Below are 23552 nucleotides of genomic sequence, written 5' to 3' on the forward strand. Positions count from 1 at the left end.
ATCCTTTACAACACCTGAACCTCACTCAAACACAACTTTGGAAGCTTCAACACCTTCAAACTTCACAACCCATCCAGTCACCGAAAGCCCTTCAGCTATGCCCTCCACACATGGTGCTACCAGTCCAGAAGGGAGTTCTACACCACATTCCACTGCAGAAACGTCATCCTCTCAATCAAATGCAACATCCTTTACAACACCTGAACCTCACTCAAACACAACTTTGGAAGCTTCAACACCTTCAAACTTCACAACCCTTCCAGTCACCGAAAGCATCCTTTACAACAGCTACACAACTTTGGAAGCTTCAACACCTCTCACAACCCTTCCCGAAAGCCCTCAGCTATGCCCTCCACACGTGGTGCTACCAGTCCAGAAGGGAGTTCTACACCACATTCCACTGCAGAAACGTCATCCTCTGAATCAAATGCAACATCCTTTACAACACCTGAACCTCACTCAAACACAACTTTGGAAGCTTCAACACCTTCAAACTTCACAACCCTTCCAGTCACCGAAAGCCCTTCAGCTATGCCCTCCACACGTGGTGCTACCAGTCCAGAAGGGATTTCTACACCACATTCCACTGCAGAAACGTCATCCTCTGAATCAAATGCAACATCCTTTTTACAACACAAATTTGGAAGCTTCAACCTTCATCAAGCCCTTCAGCTTTGGAAGTCCAGAAGGGAGTTCTCAATTCCACTGCAGAAACGTCACCCTCTCAATCAAATGCAACATCCTTTACAACTGAGCCCTTCAGCTATGCCCTCCACACATGGTCTACCAGTCCAGAACGGAGTTCTACACCACATTCCACTGCAGAAACGTCATCCTCTGAATCAAATGCAACATCCTTTACAACACCTGAACCTCACTCAAACACAACTTTGGAAGCTTCAACACCTTCAAACTTCACAACCCTTCCAGTCACCGAAAGCCCTTCAGCTATGCCCTCCACACGTGGTGCTACCAGTCCAGAAGGGATTTCTACACCACATTCCACTGCAGAAACGTCATCCTCTGAATCAAATGCAACATCCTTTACAACACCTGAACCTCACTCAAACACAACTTTGGAAGCTTCAACACCTTCAAACTTCACAACCCTTCCAGTCACCGAAAGCCCTTCAGCTATACCCTCCACACGTGGTTCTACCAGTCCAGAAGGGAGTTCTACACCACATTCCACTGCAGAAACGTCATCCTCTGAATCAAATGCAACATCCTTTACAACACCTGAACCTCACTCAAACACAACTTTGGAAGCTTCAACACCTTCAAACTTCACAACCCATCCAGTCACCGAAAGCCCTTCAGCTATGCCCTCCACACATGGTGCTACCAGTCCAGAAGGGAGTTCTACACCACATTCCACTGCAGAAACGTCATCCTCTGAATCAAATGCAACATCCTTTACAACACCTGAACCTCACTCAAACACAACTTTGGAAGCTTCAACACCTTCAAACTTCACAACCCTTCCAGTCACCGAAAGCCCTTCAGCTATGCCCTCCACACATGGTGCTACCAGTCCAGAAGGGAGTTCTACACCACATTCCACTGCAGAAACGTCATCCTCTGAATCAAATGCAACATCCTTTACAACACCTGAACCTCACTCAAACACAACTTTGGAAGCTTCAACACCTTCAAACTTCACAACCCTTCCAGTCACCGAAAGCCCTTCAGCTATACCCTCCACACGTGGTGCTACCAGTCCAGAAGGGATTTCTACACCACATTCCACTGCAGAAACGTCATCCTCTGAATCAAATGCAACATCCTTTACAACACCTGAACCTCACTCAAACACAACTTTGGAAGCTTCAACACCTTCAAACTTCACAACCCATCCAGTCACCGAAAGCCCTTCAGCTATGCCCTCCACACATGGTGCTACCAGTCCAGAAGGGAGTTCTACACCACATTCCACTGCAGAAACGTCACCCTCTGAATCAAATGCAACATCCTTTACAACACCTGAACCTCACTCAAACACAACTTTGGAAGCTTCAACACCTTCAAACTTCACAACCCATCCAGTCACCGAAAGCCCTTCAGCTATGCCCTCCACACATGGTGCTACCAGTCCAGAAGGGAGTTCTACACCACATTCCACTGCAGAAACGTCATCCTCTGAATCAAATGCAACATCCTTTACAACACCTGAACCTCACTCAAACACAACTTTGGAAGCTTCAACACCTTCAAACTTCACAACCCATCCAGTCACCGAAAGCCCTTCAGCTATGCCCTCCACACATGGTGCTACCAGTCCAGAAGGGAGTTCTACACCACATTCCACTGCAGAAACGTCATCCTCTGAATCAAATGCAACATCCTTTACAACACCTGAACCTCACTCAAACACAACTTTGGAAGCTTCAACACCTTCAAACTTCACAACCCTTCCAGTCACCGAAAGCCCTTCAGCTATGCCCTCCACACGTGGTGCTACCAGTCCAGAAGGGAGTTCTACACCACATTCCACTGCAGAAACGTCATCCTCTCAATCAAATGCAACATCCTTTACAACACCTGAACCTCACTCAAACACAACTTTGGAAGCTTCAACACCTTCAAACTTCACAACCCATCCAGTCACCGAAAGCCCTTCAGCTATGCCCTCCACACATGGTGCTACCAGTCCAGAAGGGAGTTCTACACCACATTCCACTGCAGAAACGTCATCCTCTCAATCAAATGCAACATCCTTTACAACACCTGAACCTCACTCAAACACAACTTTGGAAGCTTCAACACCTTCAAACTTCACAACCCATCCAGTCACCGAAAGCCCTTCAGCTATGCCCTCCACACATGGTGCTACCAGTCCAGAAGGGAGTTCTACACCACATTCCACTGCAGAAACGTCATCCTCTGAATCAAATGCAACATCCTTTACAACACCTGAACCTCACTCAAACACAACTTTGGAAGCTTCAACACCTTCAAACTTCACAACCCTTCCAGTCACCGAAAGCCCTTCAGCTATACCCTCCACACATGGTTCTACCAGTCCAGAACGGAGTTCTACACCACATTCCACTGCAGAAACGTCATCCTCTGAATCAAATGCAACATCCTTTACAACACCTGAACCTCACTCAAACACAACTTTGGAAGCTTCAACACCTTCAAACTTCACAACCCATCCAGTCACCGAAAGCCCTTCAGCTATGCCCTCCACACGTGGTGCTACCAGTCCAGAAGGGAGTTCTACACCACATTCCACTGCAGAAACGTCATCCTCTGAATCAAATGCAACATCCTTTACAACACCTGAACCTCACTCAAACACAACTTTGGAAGCTTCAACACCTTCAAACTTCACAACCCTTCCAGTCACCGAAAGCCCTTCAGCTATACCCTCCACACGTGGTGCTACCAGTCCAGAAGGGAGTTCTACACCACATTCCACTGAAGAAACGTCATCCTCTGAATCAAATGCAACATCCTTTACAACACCTGAACCTCACTCAAACACAACTTTGGAAGCTTCAACACCTTCAAACTTCACAACCCTTCCAGTCACCGAAAGCCCTTCAGCTATGCCCTCCACACATGGTGCTACCAGTCCAGAAGGGAGTTCTACACCACATTCCACTGCAGAAACGTCATCCTCTGAATCAAATGCAACATCCTTTACAACACCTGAACCTCACTCAAACACAACTTTGGAAGCTTCAACACCTTCAAACTTCACAACCCTTCCAGTCACCGAAAGCCCTTCAGCTATGCCCTCCACACGTGGTGCTACCAGTCCAGAAGGGATTTCTACACCACATTCCACTGCAGAAACGTCATCGGGTTGTACGGTACTTTCCGCCGCACGAGGAAGAAACGTCATCCTCTGAATCAAATGCAACATCCTTTACAACACCTGAACCTCACTCAAACACAACTTTGGAAGCTTCAACACCTTCAAACTTCACAACCCATCCAGTCACCGAAAGCCCTTCAGCTATGCCCTCCACACATGGTGCTACCAGTCCAGAAGGGAGTTCTACACCACATTCCACTGCAGAAACGTCACTGAATCAAATGCAACATCCTTTTCACTCAAACACAACTTTGGAAGCTTCAACACCTTCAAACTTCACAACCCATCCAGTCACCGAAAGCCCTTCGCCCTCCACACATGGTGCTACCAGTCCAGAAGGGAGTTCTACACCACATTCCACTGCAGAAAATCCTCTCAATCAAATGCAACATCCTTTACAACACCTGAACCTCACTCAAACACAACTTTGGAAGCTTCAACACCTTCAAACTTCACAACCCTTCCAGTCACCGAAAGCCCTTCAGCTATGCCCTCCACACGTGGTGCTACCAGTCCAGAAGGGAGTTCTACACCACATTCCACTGCAGAAATCAATCAAATGCAACATCCTTTACAACACCTGAACCTCACTCAAACACAACTTTGGAAGCTTCAACACCTTCAAACTTCACAACCCATCCAGTCACCGAAAGCCCTTCAGCTATGCCCTCCACACATGGTGCTACCAGTCCAGAAGGGAGTTCTACACCACATTCCACTGCAGAAACGTCATCCCTCTGAATCAAATGCAACATCCTTTACAACACCTGAACCTCACTCAAACACAACTTTGGAAGCTTCAACACCTTCAAACTTCACAACCCATCCAGTCACCGAAAGCCCTTCAGCTATGCCCTCCACACATGGTGCTACCAGTCCAGAAGGGAGTTCTACACCACATTCCACTGCAGAAACGTCATCCTCTCAATCAAATGCAACATCCTTTACAACACCTGAACCTCACTCAAACACAACTTTGGAAGCTTCAACACCTTCAAACTTCACAACCCATCCAGTCACCGAAAGCCCTTCAGCTATGCCCTCCACACATGGTGCTACCAGTCCAGAAGGGAGTTCTACACCACATTCCACTGCAGAAACGTCATCCTCTGAATCAAATGCAACATCCTTTACAACACCTGAACCTCACTCAAACACAACTTTGGAAGCTTCAACACCTTCAAACTTCACAACCCTTCCAGTCACCGAAAGCCCTTCAGCTATGCCCTCTACACATGGTGCTACCAGTCCAGAAGGGAGTTCTACACCACATTCCACTGCAGACACTGCTTCACAGTCCACCTCCCCGTCAGGTCCAGTCACTGAAGTTCCTTTAAGTACGTCCTCCAGAGACGCAACTACCAGTTCAAGAGTTTTCACCAGCAGTCACTCGACACGCACTTCACAGAGAACGTCCTTTACATCGATGGCTGCTTCAACTGCAGGGACTTTGACAACAGCAGCCCCTTCTACAACCACCCTCACCCCAGCAACAACGAAAAAACTGTGCAGCGCGTCAGACTGCGATTGCAACGGGGCTCCCTGTGTCTACAACGAAACATCTGGACAATGTCAGTGTAAATGCCCTGAATTTACAGACGGGAAAAACTGCCTTAATGGGCAGAATCACACCACTGTTGTTATAGGTAAGATTTTATTACATGGACTTTTATGTAATGTTACAGCCTGGATTTCCTGTTCCTATTATTGTCTAATGAATTTGCCTTAAACTTATTATTTCATTGTTAAGAATTAAAAACTTGTCTGGTTTCTGTTCTTTTTAGAATCCTCTTTCGCAAGATTTTTTTTTTCTATTTTTATTTTTGCTGAATCATCTTCTCTCTTTACAATTTGCAGATACCAAAACTGTGCCGACAAGAAACGTGAGCGTTTCTCTGAGTATAAACAAGTCCTTCAATCCCAGTCTGACAAACCCTTCCTCTTTCCTCTACCAGCAGTATGTTCACATGATGCAGCCCGAGGTAAGCAAGACAAGGGCTAGGATCATTCATTCACTTTTTCATTTGAATTGATTGCACAGAGGAGGTTAAGATCACAAGTGTTCACTGAGAAACATCTGGGCTATTTAAAGAAATTGTTTGTATCTAGTTTAGAGAAAGGACTAGTTGTGTTAACAATTCTCACGTAAGGTAAAGGAATGAGGGGCCAGTGGATCTGCAGTGCTCTGCTGAAGGCACATAATCCCTATGGCCGGAACGCCTTCTAGACCCCAGGCCCCTGGTTGCTTTCCATGACTTACACCACAGGAGACTCGTACATCATGAAAATGAACAGGAGGATTTATTCCCTGTACAAAATGACTTCTCCCTGTTGTGTTTTTTCAGAAGTATTTCTAAATGTATTTATTTTGCAGCTCGAAAGACTGTGCAAGCAGGCATCTCCGCAAAACTTCCAGCAAGTGATAATCACTGGTTTCAGGTAACTTCTGCTTTCTAGTTTAAAAAAAAAAAATAAAAAAAAAAACACGACATGTTGTGCGTTAACGGGCTTGCACCATGCTTCCACACATGGCCTCACACGCACTTCGGATTCCATTGCAGAGAATGCTTTTTCTTAATTCCCCTTTCATTTTAAAACCTGCTTCTCTTTTAACAATCAATCTAACAACCAGCAGAGAGGCTCTGAATGTATCCGATTTATTTATTTATTTAACCAGGATAGGACCCTTGAGATGTACATCTCATTGCACAGGGGGGTCCCGGCAGCAGAAGGTGGCAAAAAAACATATCATTATAAAATCAAGGACCAAAGTAGACAAATCACTCAAACAGGACAAAAACACTTAATCATAAAAAATTTTTAAAAAAGCGAGCGATTCCAATTTGCATGGTGCTGTAGCAACTACTAGATGTTAATCGATTTGTCTTTGTTTTTGCAGGAATGGCAGCATTGTTACAGAGAGTTTAGCGATATACAACTACCCCAACCAGGATAGAGAGATACAGTTCCTTAACAATCAATTAGTGGGCAAGTTAAGTTCGATTTTAAACGACACTAACAACCTCGATAACCTGAGTGCTGCTGTTAATGCATCAGTAAAGCTGCTGAACACCACCGGAGAACCTCCAGCTATAACAAGTAAGTACTGCTTCACCGCGTCCCACAGCAGCTCTGGTCAGGTGACTGCTCCTGTGCTCTTGATTAGAAGAAAACTGAGAGCACTCTTATTAGAGGATCAATGTGAACGGGGAATGGGGCGGGGCAGGGGGCTCGTTAATGACTTTTTTTTCCTTTCCTAGACGTCACAGGATTAAAACCCTTTGTTGAAAATTGCAGTCTAAATTATGACAATTACACAGTCGAAGTCGTCGAAGGAAGCCTGTTGTGCGTGGGACCCTGCAGAAGACTGCCTGATTACTGCTCTTTCAAAGGCAGCTGCTACAACCGCCGAGAAGGAGCAGTGTGCATGTAAGGGCAATGCTTTACTTTGTAACGTGTGGGGGCACGTCCCTGGCTAGGGATCACCGGATCTACCACACTGATGCAGGCGTCATGTTTGCAGTCAAAGTGAGAAGTTCAATTCTTCGACAAGAAGCCTTTCTCAGGGTCTTCAAGATCACTCTGCGCGTGATACATTCATAGAGGTTTGCGTGCTGAAGTTTTATGACACTAGACTTCATTGTTTATAACTCATAAAAGGCAAAAAATCCCTTCTTCCTTGTGTTAGTCTGCAAATATTTTTGGCTCTTGCATCTCTCTCTTAACGTCCTCCTGGCCTGTGAGAGAGAAACAATTCATACGTGTTGTTTTAGAGCTGAGCATATGGGGCAGTTGAGTTGAAAGGAGCTGGCTGGATGACTTGGGCTGTGTCCTGTTTTCAGGTGCTTCGCGTCTGCTTTCCAGCAGTACACCGGGACGCACTGCCAGCTGTATCAGAGGACGGCTGGGTTTTACGGAGTCCTCTTCGGCGTGCTCGGAGCTGCTCTGCTTCTCCTGATTGTGCTCATAGTGGCTGTTATAATACTTGTGAGGAAGAGGAAAGGGTCATGGTAGGTTTCTGTGCCTGTCAGCCGACTGGCAAAACCAGAGGAATGTTTTCAGAAAGGTAGCTGAATGCAAAATAATGAGATTTAAAAAAAAAAGAGATGGAACAAACTGAAAAAAAACACACATACAGAAGAGCTGTCTGTGTTACAGCGCACGTTCCCTGATCAGGGCTTGACTGGCTAATGCTTCAGCATGCAATCCCCCATATTACACCTATACACAATTAAAGATGCAGTCAACATCTCCATACACAACAGCAGGGGGGTCCAATCCTGCTCTGGGACGGCCGGTGTCCCTCTTGGTTTTTGTTCCAACTGTCCTCTAAATTACTTAATTAGAACAATTGGTACTAATTGGTCCAATTAAGTAATTTAGAACACAGTTGGAACAAAAACCTGGAGAGACAGCAGGAGACTCGTACATGACCAGGAATGGACACCCCTGCACAACAGCAAACTGTCCCAGTGAAACTGACAACATAGGACCACTCCAGAAAAGCCGTTTAGATTACAACTCCCCCCAGAAGAATAATCACTGCAGCACATAACAGTGAAAAAATGGATTCCATCCTCATTAATTCTCATCTATCACTATGCAAATACCGTGGTTCAGAGTCCCTCACTTGTGACTCCCAGTTCAATAATTCAGTGCGTGGCTGGGAAACGATGACGGAATGACTGGAACGGATTGAAAGAGTCAGGACTGAGGAACACTTCTAGTTTGTACTCAGCAAGTTTGTCCTTTTTTATTTTTTGTAGGAATAGCAACAAGAGTCATCGATGGTTTTCGTTGGACGAGGAGTATTTCAATTTTTCCCACACAGGTATGAGGGATCTTCCACTTGACTGTAAAGACTGCTTGACAGATATGCACAAGAGAAATCATTAGAGAGACCACAGTAGACTCTGTGAATACAGACCGGACCGTTTAAGAACAATGTATAAACATCACTGCACCAAAACAAAATGCATTTCATGATTATTCCCTAAACTACAAGAGCCACCCCCTTTGGGTATCGCCGAAATGTAGTGTGAAATATAAATGTGATTTCCCATAGAGAATTCCTAGCTCTTTTCCGGTGTAGCCAAATATCCAAATATTTTCTCTACTTCAATTCTAATTCTGTGATCGATTATCATATATAAAGTTATGGGCAGACCTAAAAAAAAATGCTTAATACATTTAAAGGAGAAAACTGATTATTTTTTTGCCTGTAGGTTTGGGTACCAGGGCATCTGAAGGAGAGTCTGGGAGATCTGGAAACTATAACATGGGTGATAACCTCATGTTCTCCAATGAATTCACACCAGGTGTTTTCAAACCTAAGTTGGAAAACGTCGACACCTCGCTAAACATAGGTACCACAGAGTCAAAGAAGCTCAGTCCATTACATCTTCTAGAACTAGAACTTCAACATCATCTAGAACTAGAACTTCAACATTACATCATCTAGAAACAGAACTTCAACATTACATCATCTAGAACTAAAACTGCAACATTACATGAGCTAGAACTTCAACATTACATGATCTAGAACTTCAGCATTACATCATCTAGAACTTCAGCATTACATCATCTAGAACTTCAGAATTACATCATCTAGAAACAGAACTTCTACATTACATGATCTAGAAACAACTTCAATACTGCATCATCTAGAACTAGAACTTCAACATTAAATCATCTAGAATGAGAACACTGACTGAGTGCAATGTTCTCTCTTCACATGACTTGAATTGGAAAAATATAACATTCTGTTTTCTGAAAAATGAAATAGGATTTTTAAAAAAAAGACACTTGGAATTTTTCTTATTGTTCTAAATTCATGTGTGTTGATTTGATGGCTGTACACCCGCTTGGTATAAGCCCGCTAGATTTGTATTTGTATTTGTATTTTTGAGCTTTTTACAGCACTGAATAGCAATCAACGCCTAAACGTGGCTATCCAGCGATTCCTTAAACAAAAATACTTATAAAATACAGCCTTGGCTAATCCTAGTGGAGTGATGGATCAAACCAACACTGGACTGGAGGGGGGGGGCGGGAGTCGCTCTCCAGGACCAGGGCTGGAGATCCCTGCTTTACTAATGATAAAATCTGGTTGGACAGTTTGAATAAACTAACTAAATCTCTGGGTTTTTTTCAGGCGACGACAAAAAGGCCGGAGCTGACGCCTTCTAGCGACCAATAACGATTACAGAGTTCCTGTTTACCTGCTCTTGAGAACGCTTATTTATTTAAATGAAAAAAGATTGTCGTTAACGAAAGCATTTATTTATATGAACCTTGAACACTAATTCATTCTGCGCATCATGACACTTCAGCCCACCTGCTGAATGTCCTTCACGGAGGTCTTTCTGAATAACAGTCAAACATTTTGGAAAGATAAAGAAATAGATCTCTAATCAATACTCATAAGAATAATTCGTCAGCTGTATAAAACGATTTAAGCAATTATTGAGGAACTAAACTACAATCAAAATCACAGGTATGGGTCTGGAAAGCTAATTCAGATCAACACGCTGCTAATTCTGTTTTCTTCAGGGTGCTGCATTTGTTTCCATGTGTGCTTTAGAGATCAAAGACAAAAGGCGTGGACAGTACATGACGTCATTCAGTTTAACATTCCGAGCATTATTATCGCAAGTGCCATCGTGATTTGAATTGAATCCTGACATCATGTGACCTGTTGAGAGAATGCGTATTTATATATATTTATTTTTACATGCGTTATAATTATATTAATATAACACTGAACTACAATCATTATCTAACCCTAACTTATTCAAGATCTAATCATATTTTCTACTGCAATAGATTTTTTTTTTTTAATATCAAATATATCTGAAAACGCACATTACTGTGCAAATTTATGAGAACACGTCAAGATTTGTCATTTAAATGCCTACCTGCATGAAAAACTCAACGTGTGAGAATTTCAATTTCTGCTCAGTAATCAGTGATGCAGAAACAACAGTCACTTGTGTGTGAAAATGTTAGACCGCTTTGTGCTTTTTTTAGGCATCATAAACAACTTTTCAAAGTCACATGCGTTTGACCATGGGTGGCTCTGTGTTCCTTTTCTCTCACTGTTTTAAATGAATTGCATGTGTGTCTTATTAAAGTTCCAATTTAATTAGACACCCCCTCATTTGCATAGTTTGAAAATGTTGCACGGCTGTATGCTGACTTTCCAACATGTAACTAAATGGAAACTATGTTACCCTGACTGTGTACGACACTTTACAGCATGTGCCGATTTACTGTTAAATGAGAACAAAACACATGGAATAGGGTTTTTACAGTAACTTGTGTTAACATTGTGACGGGGATGAAGCTACAGCCGAATCTACCCGAAGTGAAGCAAATGAGGTCAAACAGCGTCCTGAAGCAAAGACGCATCGGCTCAGCTGAACCCTTACACGTGACCTGTGAGCGTACCTGTGAGAAATCTGGTGACGTTAAGTTTCCTGTCTCTATATATTTTGCAATGTATGTATGTGTTTGTTTGTTTTTCCTTCTAAGTTTTGACAGTGCAACTTTACACAAGCCATTTAAAAAATAATTAAAAGATGTATTTAAATTCTTGACCAAATGGTTTTTTATATATATATAAATAAAATATTACATGTTTAAATGACTGCCTTGCCTTGAAAGACATGGTCTTGTGCAGATGTACCATTAGATGGCCCTAAAGAGCATGGGATTCAGATCAGTGAATCTTTTGACTGTGCAGCAGATGAAAGGGCTCAGTGACATTCACAAGCCTTCACTTTTCCCATCACTATTAAAGAGTGTTCTGTAACACTTCAAGGCTCTTTTCACATTTATTTAGTGAAGGGTCCTCATTAAAGCCCACAAAGCAATCAGACAGCTAGAAAATAAAATCAAGCAGCCAGCAAAACAGCAATGCTATCAAACACACTTATTAAGCAAATTAAAACAAATTACTTGCAAATAATACCTTTCCACTGGCTCTCCTTCCTAAACCCCAGCCTTTACCAGCCTGAGCAGGCAGGCTAGGAGCTGCCCTTTATACACACCCCAGCATCCCTCTGACCAAATTAAACATCCCATTGATTGATTGACCCACCAATCAATTCCCTCCATTCCACCCACATTCTCACATGGAAATGAAGACGCTTTCAAATCGAGGCTCAGAATGAGCCCTTTCCTGGCTTTGGTTAATGTGCACATTTAAATAAGGACAACAGAGCGTATGCAAGGCATCTCCCTGGCGTATCATTAATGTCTTTGATTTGGTGCTGTTTCAATGGCTGCTGTGCAGACAAGGATCTGGTGCTGTCGCAGGTCATGCTTCCAGGCAGGTAGCATCCCTCATAGAAGTGGACCAGAGCAGAGTGTAATAAAGCACAGGTCAGCATTGTAAAGAATAACAGCATACAGCAAAGCGTATTAATAAGCATGGCAAACCAGGGTCAACTATGTTAAAGGCATAGCATAGCCATGGTAAAGCATGGGGAAACTGCAGAAATCCTGTGATATGCCATGTGCGCATTCAGAGATATGAAGGACAGAGGCGCCTGTAATTGCACACAGTGGCCACTAGATGGCCACTTTTCCTTTAAAATTGAAACTCGTATACCGCCAGCTTTTCCAGAGCTGTTTTCATTAACCCATTAAGTGCCACGGTCCTCATTTGAGGACAGGCTGTTTTGTCATTTTTTTTGGTAGAGCATGTTTAGCCGGTATCTGCCAGCTGTTTGAATGTTTTCTTTAATTATATTCTGATCACAACTTCCTCTCATTTTGTGACCCGCAAAAAATCTAAACATAAGTGTTAATCCTGCAAGCCCAGCCCTCCAGATGCTTTTCTGACACCTCAATACAAGATATTTCAGCTGTAATTGCTGTAACCATCAGGGTGTAACGCATTGCAGTTTACTCAACCCCTATATGCAAACTCTGACATCCATGACTCTACAATTACTCAGTGGCACATGATGTAGTGATACTAAAAACTTTTTCATTATTATTATTATTATTATTATTATTATTATTATTATTATTATTATTATTATTATTAACAAGCGTTTCAAGCAGAAGTCTTTCCTGGTATCTCATGCTTCGTCTCTCCGTGGGTGTTTTCCTGGTAACCCTACTCAAGAAAGGAATTAAAATAAAACCCCACTCTGAAGAAATAAGCACAGTGTCATCAGGAAGCCACAGTTTACCAGCTAACAGCTAACAGACAAAAGCAAAGTGGGATTGCCCTGCTGTATGTAAATTCCACATGCTTGTGGTCAGGTTAAACCAGACAGTTTTTAATCACTGTCTCTTGTGGATTGTTTTCATGCAGTATGGTTAGTGGTAGGGATGGGGGGGGGTTCTGTATCCTCGGGGTATTGCTTTAGCAGCTAGGCTCTGACAACAATCACAGCACCGCAGAGTCGTTACGTGGGACATAAAGATTGATTCGCGTCCACTGACACGTAAAGATAGGACTACAAATGATGCATGTATCCCTATTTGAAAAAGTGTCTGATTTATGTTGCTGCAGCTTGCCCTCAGAAAAGTAAACACAGTTCGAGGTCTGTGTCTTTATTTCTTTCCATTGAACCCGTCTGTTTGACTAATGATTGCTATTGCAGATTTGTGGGACTGGTCATTGATCACAGACCCTCCCCACATCCCCAACCACCCACCCCCACACACACACACACGCAGGCACATGAACAACGCTCCTACTTTCTGTAGAGCGCTGGAGATCAAGGTTCGAGCCTGCTGCAGCTGGTTTGTGGATTAGGTTGCGTTGGGAAAGGCCGAGCTCGGACATCCATCAGGAAGCTCAAACCGAAACGGGAAAGGAATGACTCAAAGGAAAGAACTCTGGAGACAACGCCTTGTCTAAACGTCTGCCTTCCCCATTTGAAACGTGCCTTGAACACTAAAAGAGACCCATTGAAAGACAGACGCTTTGACTGGAACACTTTTGAAATCAGCTCTCTCAATCAGCTATTGTAGGTGCCCGTCGTTTCTTCCGGTGGATCTGACACCAGCAGCTCTTTCATCCATAACTGGATAAACACTCAATAGGCTGAAAGAGACTGAAGAAATTCACTGAGCCTGTGGGGGTCTCGCTCCTGCATGGAGCGCTCCACTCTGTAATGCTTGTGGCCACACAGCCTTAAGAACATTTACGATCGAGAGGAGGCCATTGAGCCCCTCAGCGCTCGTCCGGTTCCTGGTAGCTGATTGATCTCAGAACTTAAAGAATCTAAGAGATTCTGCCTCAACGTCATGACTGTGTCCAGGAAACATCCCACTGGGATACCATTACAATCCCAGTGTACTCCTCTGAAGGAATCCTTGCTAGGAGAAGCATTAGTAAAACGTAGAGTAACCAGGCAGCTTCACGAAGGATCGGGAAGAGTAATCCTGATTAGGTAGCTCACAGTCTGGCACTGCTAGGTGTAGAGCGCTGTGAGAATAGGGGCTATGCTGGTTATGTCTACAGAATTATTAAATGAGTGAATAAATAGATTCCTGTAACCAGCACTATAAAACCCTTCCCAGATTAACAATCTGACCTGATAATGACGGCTGATGCTTGTTCTGATTACGCATCGCGGCTCAACATCAGCTATTTACAAACCGCAACAGTTCCAGGAACTGCACGGAAAAACAAGCAACCACTCCAGTAAAGTAAGCAGAGTGAGGTAAGAGCACAGCGGCCTCTCAACTGCACGAATGAATTGAACAGGGATCCCTGACCATGTCTGACACTAGCCCAAACACACGTCTGCTCGACTTGGTTTCTTCTAGCTGGCCCGGCCTCTCTGTGTCTCTGAAGGACTGTTCCCAGAGCCCTGCTGGTTGAGAGCCCTGGTTTTACATTTCTTCACAGTTGCTCTGCTGCACAGTTCACTTGGCGAGCGGTCGAGTGTGTTGGCTGCACACCTGCTCTTCTCTTCCGCTGCCCGCTGTGCACAGAGGCCGTGGGACCGGCCCTTGACTAATCAGCCTCTGCACAGATGGCAACACATGTCTGTGCAGAATGCTGTGATAATGATACGATAATCTCTCTCCCTTTCCTGGAAACATGGACCACCTCTGTAGAGCCTGCAGGAGGCAGGGAACGGGGGAGCGATTAAGACACCAGCACTGATCTGGACACCATTATCGAACTCTGCGTTTAGATTATTATTTTTTAAAACATATTTGTGTATCCTCCTCCTCCTCTAATGACCAGGTTATGGTCACTTTATTGTCCATCCTGGCTAACTCCCTGCGCACTGGTTCTGGTGCATTCAGCATTTCAGTTATGGGTTGAAGCTTGATCCACTGCAGCCATCTTCTTCCAGTCAGCAGTTATTCCCAACTGTGTTTAGATCACTAGTTTGTCTTCCAGGACATTTGCCATTCCTTACGACACAGCCAAACATGTGACACCCATCTTGTGGTTAATCTCAGAACAGGTGGGGTCACTTTCTGATCCACGGCACACTTTGTACCAATTTGTTTTCATCTCAGATGTCCCAGACTAGTAAAACCAAATTAGGAGGTCAGGTACAGTAAGGTTTTTAAATAGCTGACCAACAACTCCAATATTCCTTAATAATCTTTAAACTATTAGCTGAAATTGACTCTGCTGACGTGTGTCCAGCGCTGTGAGAGGGCTGGTGTTGAAAGGCGCTATATAAAGGGTTCTATTTAAAAGTTACCCCAGGTAAGCGCTATTCAAGCAGAGATGTAAATCTGGCGCTTGATTCTAGCGGCAGGGTACCTCCTATATAATGCCAGCAACAATACATTCTGGCAGCAGTAGACCGATTTAATTAACTTTTCAGCACCAATTTTTAAAACAATTTGCACCACTGTCAAGGTCTGTGAAACCATCCTCTCTTTTTTATGATAGCTTGTAAATATGAAGAACAAAGCTATTTATTGTAAACCCCTGCAATTTGAACCTTCTCTCATCATAGTGATATTGCGTCTGTAGCGGTTTATCTTGCCAGCAGAACCCCGGCACAGCGTTTCATCCGGGTACCAGAATTCATTGAGATACGCAGCATTTCATAAATAAAGCAGAATATCATTTTATTACGTTTCAAAGATTACAGGACAACAAGTATTTAGTATTGCATATACATGTTGCACGATGACAAAGGGAATTGTCAAATACTGTACCCATTACAATAGCAGTGCATTAACTCCTGCCAGAGAATATGCTATTTCATCTGTGAAGCATGTGCCTTCATTTAGTTTGTTTTAAAAGACCTGCACTATGTTAGGATATTAAATAATTCACACACAAAATGGTTTTTCTAATGTAAACAGGTTTCTTTACAGAAGAGTAACACACAACTCTAACAATAACCTTGCCCGTCTGTTTTTCAGGTATACAGCAGGCTGTCTCGTGCATTGATGGGTGGAACTACAGTGACCAGGGGTGTAAAAACAGACGTGTGAAAAACCGTCAAACTTGGCGATCTGGTCTTTCAGATTCCATTCCTCTAAAGCTAGACGACATGTAATTGGTGTCAGCTTTAACCACTGGAGGCTTTCGTGTTGACAGGTAGGTAAGGTCAGCAGGACCAGGTTGCTACATCGTTGCGATAACAGTTCAAGACCGGCTAACAGCGTCATTTAAAATGAATTTTAAAATCCTTAACCATTGTAACTTGACAGCTGTTTTGCATCTCCTGGCTTCTGCAGCTGTGCTACAGCACACAATGTGTGCCCAAACACTGCATTACATTAGACAGGTGTGCAGCAGAAATAACATCCACTAGCTAGCTTTACATACGCAGAATCAAACCTTCATTTCGTGTAACCAGGCAGAGTGCCCAGCTGGAAACTATACAATTGAAAAAGGCGAAAGGCATGGGTGAAAAAACTGTGCTCTGAAGACAAAAAATACTGAGACTGTCCCGTACTGTGCTACGCAGAACAGTACTTCGTAAAAAACCAAACTCTTAGGCATGGATTTAATTTAAATAACACCGCCTCTGCATGATTCACCTGCTCAAATCAATCTTTCCAGGAGGAGCAGTTTTCAAAATAAAAAATACAATTGAATGCTTGCACAAGCTATCGTGTGTTTCAGTAGCAAAGTTCAACTGAGCTGCCACACAGAACAGGACAGAAATAAAAGTAAACGTGCTATTTACTGGGAGATTTCCATATCAAACTTTAAACCGCTACAACAAACCCTTCTAACGGAACAGTCTGTATAAATCCAGGCTGCATAGTTGGTTCCCCCCCCCCCCAAAAAAGGTCTTACGAATGCGAAGGACAATTTGGAGTTTGGTTTTTCAAAGTGGGGGTTCAAAGTTTGACTCGAACAGTTGGCACACAGAACACAATTTCCTTGAGTATTCTGTGAATCACCTGGCTTTCAAAACGCCACACCTATTAGCATATCAGGAAAATTAACTGATCCAGTTCAGTGAGGCTGGAGCCTGAACCACAGGCAAAGAAGTAAAAGGCATTAGAAAGATTTCAGCCGTTTCACAATTTCAATAAGGGACCGGGCTGACACACACACACACACGCTCTGACAATACAAGGCAAAAACCAGCCCTGCCAACAAAGACACACAAAACCAGTCTGTAGCATCCTCTCCTCAACATGCACTCATCTTCCTCATAAGTCCAGCTTATGTCATCACGAAAAACCTCAATATTAGCAACAATAATATTAATAATACAATAGCAAAAATAACATTTCAGAGACAGCTAGATTCCCAAAAAAACATTATGACTTGCTTGTACGAACAAACTTAGATATTGTAATGTTCTCTCTAAACATCCTCAAACATTAATCTCACTTGATAAGAGGATGCATTTGAGTTACAAAAAAATAAAATATCTAAAACAAACCACCTGGCAGTTCTTACTGTAAGTGAGTGAAAGTCCAACAGGCAAGCACTGTGGGTTACTGGAACTAGCTTCTAACAAGAATGCCTGTAAATATCTCACTACTGGCGGCCCCCACCCCCCCACCGAGTTCAGTTCACAGCTCAAGTCTACAGCGATACGATGTCCAAAAGCTGTTTCTGTTGCACGTGGTTGACAGTGTCGGGCTTGGCTCTGGAGTCCGCCAGTCTGTTCGAACCCTGAGGTATGGTTAACAGGCAGCCCCCTGAAGACCAGGGCTGCCATTTGGAGTCTGAGTTGTCGGCTACCCCGCTGAACTCCGGTAGTGGAGCGGTGGTCGTGGAAGCAGTGCAGGATGAGGACGTAGAGGCTGCCTCGCTGAAAAACTTCTCGAACCTGTCCAGGTAGGCTGGCCGCTCGGGCAGGAGGTAGTAGTGAGTGGTGCTGGCCTTGCGTCCGTTCTCCATGATGGGGAGTATGCAGGGGGAGCGGGTGGGGGACCCCTCGCTGTTCTGCCTGTGGAGGGCCTTGGCGCTCACATATTTGGGGTTGGGGGCGAAGCTCTGGGTGGTGGGCATCACCCCGTTAGTGTACGTGGGGAGGCTCTTGGGGCTGGGGGTCCGGGAGCCGCTACGTGGCACAGGTTCCCTGGGGGGCACCTTGGGGGGCTTGTCCTCATCGCTGTACGCGCTGGAGGAGGCGACCTCCGCGGACCACCGCCTGTAGTCTGCTTTAACAGGCCGGGGCGGGATGGGCACCCGGGGAGGGACCACCGGCTTGTCCTCAGAGTCCTGCTGGGAGGCCCGGTGGCAGGACAGCTTCAGGACGGGCTTGTTGAAAGAGCCGGCCGGGCCCGAGTGCGACCTCCTGAGCCGGCGGTGGGGGCGCTCGTGCTGCCTGCGACAGGCGCTCTCCTCCGCCACTGCCAGTTTCTCCTCGACGTGCTGCGGCAGGCAGGAGGACGCTGGCGCTGAGCGATCCTCTTCGATCCGTGGCCCGCTAGGACCCTCGAAGTAGGCAAGGTTGACCTGGCCGCACCCCCTGAAGCTCCGCCGGAAGGCGGCGGGTTTGTCCTGCACCAGGGAGATGCTGTCCGAGCTGGTGAAGAACTCTACCTCACTGTCCACCTCGTCCGGGGAGAGCTCCCCGCCGGTCCCAGGGCCAGGGAGAGGGGGCAGGGGCTTGGCTCCTCGCTCCCCAGACCTCAGCGGGGTGTGGGGAGGGGTGCGCTCGTAGAAGGACCCTCCGTTCACGGACAGCCTCTTGAAGGAGGGCACCACCTGGTCCTCCTCGGAAGAGCTGTGGAAGGAAGGCTCCGTGACAGAGGACAGGTTGAGCAGAGACGGACGAGACTTCTTGGGCGGCAGCTGCATGCCGCTCCCGGGGCAGCAGTGAGAGTTCAACAACTCCGTGTGAGGAGCCTGCCCTGCAGAGGAGGAAAGAAGCAGGTCTCATTAGAAAGTCTCAACTGTATTGCTATTTAAAATAGAGAATTCACTTTGCAGATCCTCCCACCACTCTAAAGGATAACAAAAACACATTAACATTCCCTCCAGACACACGACAGCGGTGCTTAAAAGGGATCAATCTGGAGTTTTGTTTGTTTTTTGTTTTTCTGGTGATAGGTTAGTCACAACAGGATGGCTGCTGTGGGATTATTTCTGGACTCTGCTATCATACAGCAGCAGTGTCTTCCTGCAACTTCTGATAACGTTCCCAGTGTTTAAAACAACACCACCCACAACTTGAGTATCTGAAGCCTCATTGTGCACTCCGGCTGGTTGAACAAAACTTTTTTTTTATATGTGCTCTCCTCCAGGGGCAAAACATCTCTTCCCAGTTCCAATGTTATTTTAAACCCCAACCCAGGCTCACTAGACCGACTGGCCACGTGCTGGCGTTTTCACAACGCTTCCAGTCAGGGGTTATCTGAAGCAACACCACACAGTCCCAAGTTAGCAGGGAATCAGCATCTACAGGGCAACGGGAGGAAGCCTCTCCATTGCATCTACCACAAAGGAACCCCATCCCAAGTCAATATTGAGAGCCCAATCCAATGACAATGCAGAGCTGAAATGCAGGTACCCTCACCAGCAGAGGAAGCTTGGGTGTGCAGCTGAGGGAACCACGGCACGATCGTTTAATACTTACTCTCAAACCCCAGAGACGCAGGGACCTGCTGGTGCTGTTTGAGGTGGTACCCCATCGACCCTGGGTCAAGGCTGAAGTACAAGCTGCAAGATAACAGGCAGTCAATTAGAGAGGGTTTCAGATTCTCACTGAAATCATCTTTCACACCCCTAAGGAAACTCTGAGGCACCTTCAGAGACTGTTTGTTTCCTAACCTTGGAGCAGCTTGAGCCCTGCGACAGACATTGTAAACCAACAGCATCAAGCTCGCATTGTCCAGTGATGCTATGCAGCTGCCAGGTTAATGAGGCTTTACCAGGTCATGCTGGTCTTCACAATGCTTGCCTATGTTTTACCAGGACTGCACTGCGCTTGATCTTTACGCCACTTTGCCATGCTTTCCTAAGGGCAGTACTCACTTCTCCAGCCCGCTGTGCTGTTCCCAGCAGGTCTTCGCGCTGCCCGTGCCGTGGAGGAATCCACTTTTCAACGGCATGCTGATCTTCTGAGCTGCAAGTCCAGCTGTTGACATTGTGCGGAGGAGCAGGAACACATCCAATAATCCCAGCCGAGTGACGTTATCTAAAGCAGCCGTTGTACCTTTTCAGAACAAAAAATAAAATCGACAAGGCAAGAGAACGTGAATAATAAATTTATGCAAAAAAAAAAAAAAAAAAAAAACACACACACACACACAACACATCCACACTCTTAACTCTAAACACGCTTGCACTGTATTTATTTTAAAGAAAGCTAGTGTAGAAGGCAGTGCGCTGAAATAGTCATCTATCAGTGAGAAATGCCAACAGTGTGCTTAACTATGCGAGGAGGGCAAAAGTTTACAAAAACTACCCCAGAATATTCTCCCACCTTTGACATGAAAAAACAAGTGAGAAAGAAAGAAAGAATGCACTCTGTGTACATTTTTATGGAACTGGTTGTCTCTGAGCTAGTTATTGCCCTTGGGTTGTTTTTGAAGAGTCCTCCTTACCCCTCCCATCTCTCTCTTCCCCACCCCTTGGAGACTGTGCCAAGCAGCCCTGCCAGTAACTAGTGTGTCAGCCTATTAAAACAGGCCTTAAGCTCTCCTTTCAGCACACCGATTGTGCAACATTCGTATCGCCTTCACATCTCTGGAATTTTAAACTCGGTTCGAATGCACAAATACTCTGCTCTTCCTGCAGCTCGCTCAATTAAAAGCAGGTCTTTATTTAAAAAACATGGGAACAGATCTGGTATTAAATAAATAAAAATATGAAGTCAGAGAAAGAGAGAGAGAGAGAGAGAGAGAGAGAGAGAATGTGTTCTGTGTGAAATCAGCAGGCACTGTCACCCCTGCAGAGGTGTACACCAGAGCAGCTTGTGTTGCAACTGAAGAATTGTGAATGGGCTGCATTATGAACCAGCTCTGCAGTGCCTTCTTACTCGCTGTATGGTAGATCAGGTAGATCATATGTTACAGAAGGTGCGACAGTGTCACTGTCAGCTTGTTGCTCAATGTACAGAACACAGTGTTCACAGAAGTGACGAGCGCATAATCCCAGAAGAAAATAAAAACAAAGATCGCACACGAGAGCGTCAATTAAATTCTTTACATTTCAGAAGGAAAATGAATCGGTCCTCATGTCAGATATTGACACGCTACTCTTATCCCTCAAGCCAGCATGCAAATCACAGGGCTTGGGTAACTACCACTGCATGTCACTGACACAGAGCACAAGCAAGCTTATAGGACTACAGGGCACAAAGTGGATGCTGTTTGAGCTCTTTAAAAAAAAAAAGAGTTGTTCCTTCCCATTCTTGTACATCAACTGGAAACCCCTGAAAACTGCAAGACAATCCCACGCATTCTACTGCTGATGTAATTAAAAACATACACTTATCTACAATGACAGCTAACAATGCAAATAAACCAATTCACCAAAGTCTTTGATCCTGGTCAAAGGGCAGCCCCACACAACTGCTAGAGCCACAAGTGCAATGTTAGTAGAGCGAGATTTACAGCAGGCAGAACAGGGTAGAGGAGGAGAGAGTGCAGCTAAGCTGCAGAAGGTGGCTCGTTTCCATTTAGTCTCAAGTGTTTTAGATTACAGAGCTGCCACACAGTGCATTGCTCCACAAGGCGAGAGGATTGGTACATTCATACCTGCAGAGCAGCTCGAGATACGTCTGCAATCCTCCCACGTCACTGTGCACGAAAAACAAGACCCCCAGCCCTGATGCAACAAACACAGACAAGCTCTCCGATCCAGAACGAGGTGCCCTTGTGTGAACCACACAAGCACACCAACACAATCATTAACTGCCTTTGGTTGGCGCACTTGCATTGCAAGCGTTCTGAAGCGGCCGGCCAGAATTGGAATTAAACTAAGAGCACTGACTGCAACCTGGAACCGATCAGCAAGGTTTACTATTATATTATGAAGCAAGCCTCCAGTTCGATTGCTAATGAGATCTGATGCATGCAGGGAGTGTACACACACACTGGTGAGGAGGGGCAGGTGCACCACTCTCCAATCTGCAAATGAAGAGAAAAATGCTTAATGCATCATTTGCATCAAGACTTAAGTTTATTGTCAAAACCGTGCAAACTTTAGGCAACGGCTTTATAACTCAAGCCCAAGAAATAACATGGATTGAATGAAGGAGACAGCAGGGGGGCGACACCACATGTAGCTGGCTCCATACTTCGGGTCAAACAACTGCACACTTGGGTTCGTTGACTTAGAAACGGGCTCTAATCAGACCGCAGTATTATCTTTGCGCAAGGGCCAGTGAGCTGGCAAGATTGTGAATCGTGCCCTGGCAGAGGCAACGCAGTCTTCATTGAAACCGCACTTACTCCCTGCACACACACACACACACATCTCTATCAGAAGCAGGGCTGCACCGGTTGAATTCCGAAGCGGTTTTCACTTCGGGGCACACACACGTATCCGCCGTCCATTGAGCAGACGAGTATCAATTCCTCCACGCCCACCCATATCTGCCAACAGCTCCGAGATGCTTTGATAATTCGTTCGGTTGCGTTTATTATTAACTCGCCAGCTAACCACCTGGGTAGTACAGCCACTAAACACACAAATATACTCCCAACTAGTATTATTAGCAGATATTAATGAGTATTAATAATAATAATCCTTGGGTTTTTTTTTTTTTTGCTAATTCCCTTCATCTGCCACGTTATAGAATAGGTGCACTGCAGACCAGACAGAGACAGAATAAAGTATTTGAAGACCGCAAAGGTTCCACCCGATAAGAAAGAAGCACGCCTCACCTTTCCTCACCCCATAGCGGTTGCCTGGCAACAGTACCAGCCCTACCTGTGGCGCAGGTGCTAACCCTTTAACTCGCCCAGCTGCGCGCGCACACGCTCTTTGCTTGGAGAGTTCTTCCAGCGTCACTCCTCATCACAATGCGATTGACTGACAGGTTTCTTTGGTTTGTTATATCGCGCACGGTGCTGACTGACTGACTGACTGATCAAGCGATTCGCTGATGCAATCTGGTGGCGGCGAGCCGAGAAGCAGGCAGTAAGTCTGGTACTAGATGTGCTACTGAGGGGTTTTGTTGCCTCGTCGCCCTGGTTATTAATAGCTAACTCATTAACTCTGCGTTGTACAGAGTACTAACGACACACACTAAAACTACGGGCAGTACAAGCACACACACACACACACACACACACACACACACTCTAAAACTACGGGCGGTACAGCAGTACAAGCACACACACACACACACAG

The 23552-nt window shown here is 45.0% G+C and overlaps 2 protein-coding genes across 3 annotated transcripts in view; one reads left to right on the forward strand and one right to left on the reverse strand.

Annotated features, from left to right (window-relative positions):
* Window positions 1-5044: 5044 nt before the first annotated feature.
* LOC121329272 (mucin-3A-like) lies at window positions 5045-10547 on the forward strand. The gene is made up of 9 exons (XM_041274804.1): window positions 5045-5472; window positions 5684-5808; window positions 6201-6265; window positions 6726-6925; window positions 7087-7255; window positions 7669-7836; window positions 8593-8657; window positions 9052-9192; window positions 9981-10547. Exons 1-9 carry the CDS (start codon window positions 5049-5051, stop codon window positions 10013-10015), a joined length of 1392 nt encoding a protein of 463 aa, XP_041130738.1. The 5' UTR covers window positions 5045-5048; the 3' UTR covers window positions 10016-10547.
* Window positions 10548-15878: 5331 nt separating this feature from the next.
* The window catches only part of LOC121329270 (ERBB receptor feedback inhibitor 1-like), a 33661-nt gene continuing 25987 nt past the window's right edge, over window positions 15879-23552 (reverse strand). For both annotated transcript variants that reach the window (XM_041274803.1, XM_041274801.1), the window contains exons 2-4: window positions 20226-20406; window positions 19828-19910; window positions 15879-19102 (exon numbers count right to left, since the gene is read on the reverse strand). In XM_041274803.1, the coding sequence (XP_041130737.1) occupies window positions 17826-19102; window positions 19828-19910; window positions 20226-20338 (1473 nt within the window). In that variant the 5' untranslated portion in view covers window positions 20339-20406 and the 3' untranslated portion in view covers window positions 15879-17825. The remainder of the gene's footprint in view (window positions 19103-19827; window positions 19911-20225; window positions 20407-23552) is intronic.

Source organism: Polyodon spathula, chromosome 16 (assembly GCF_017654505.1).
Source record: "Polyodon spathula isolate WHYD16114869_AA chromosome 16, ASM1765450v1, whole genome shotgun sequence".
NCBI lineage: Eukaryota > Metazoa > Chordata > Actinopteri > Acipenseriformes > Polyodontidae > Polyodon > Polyodon spathula.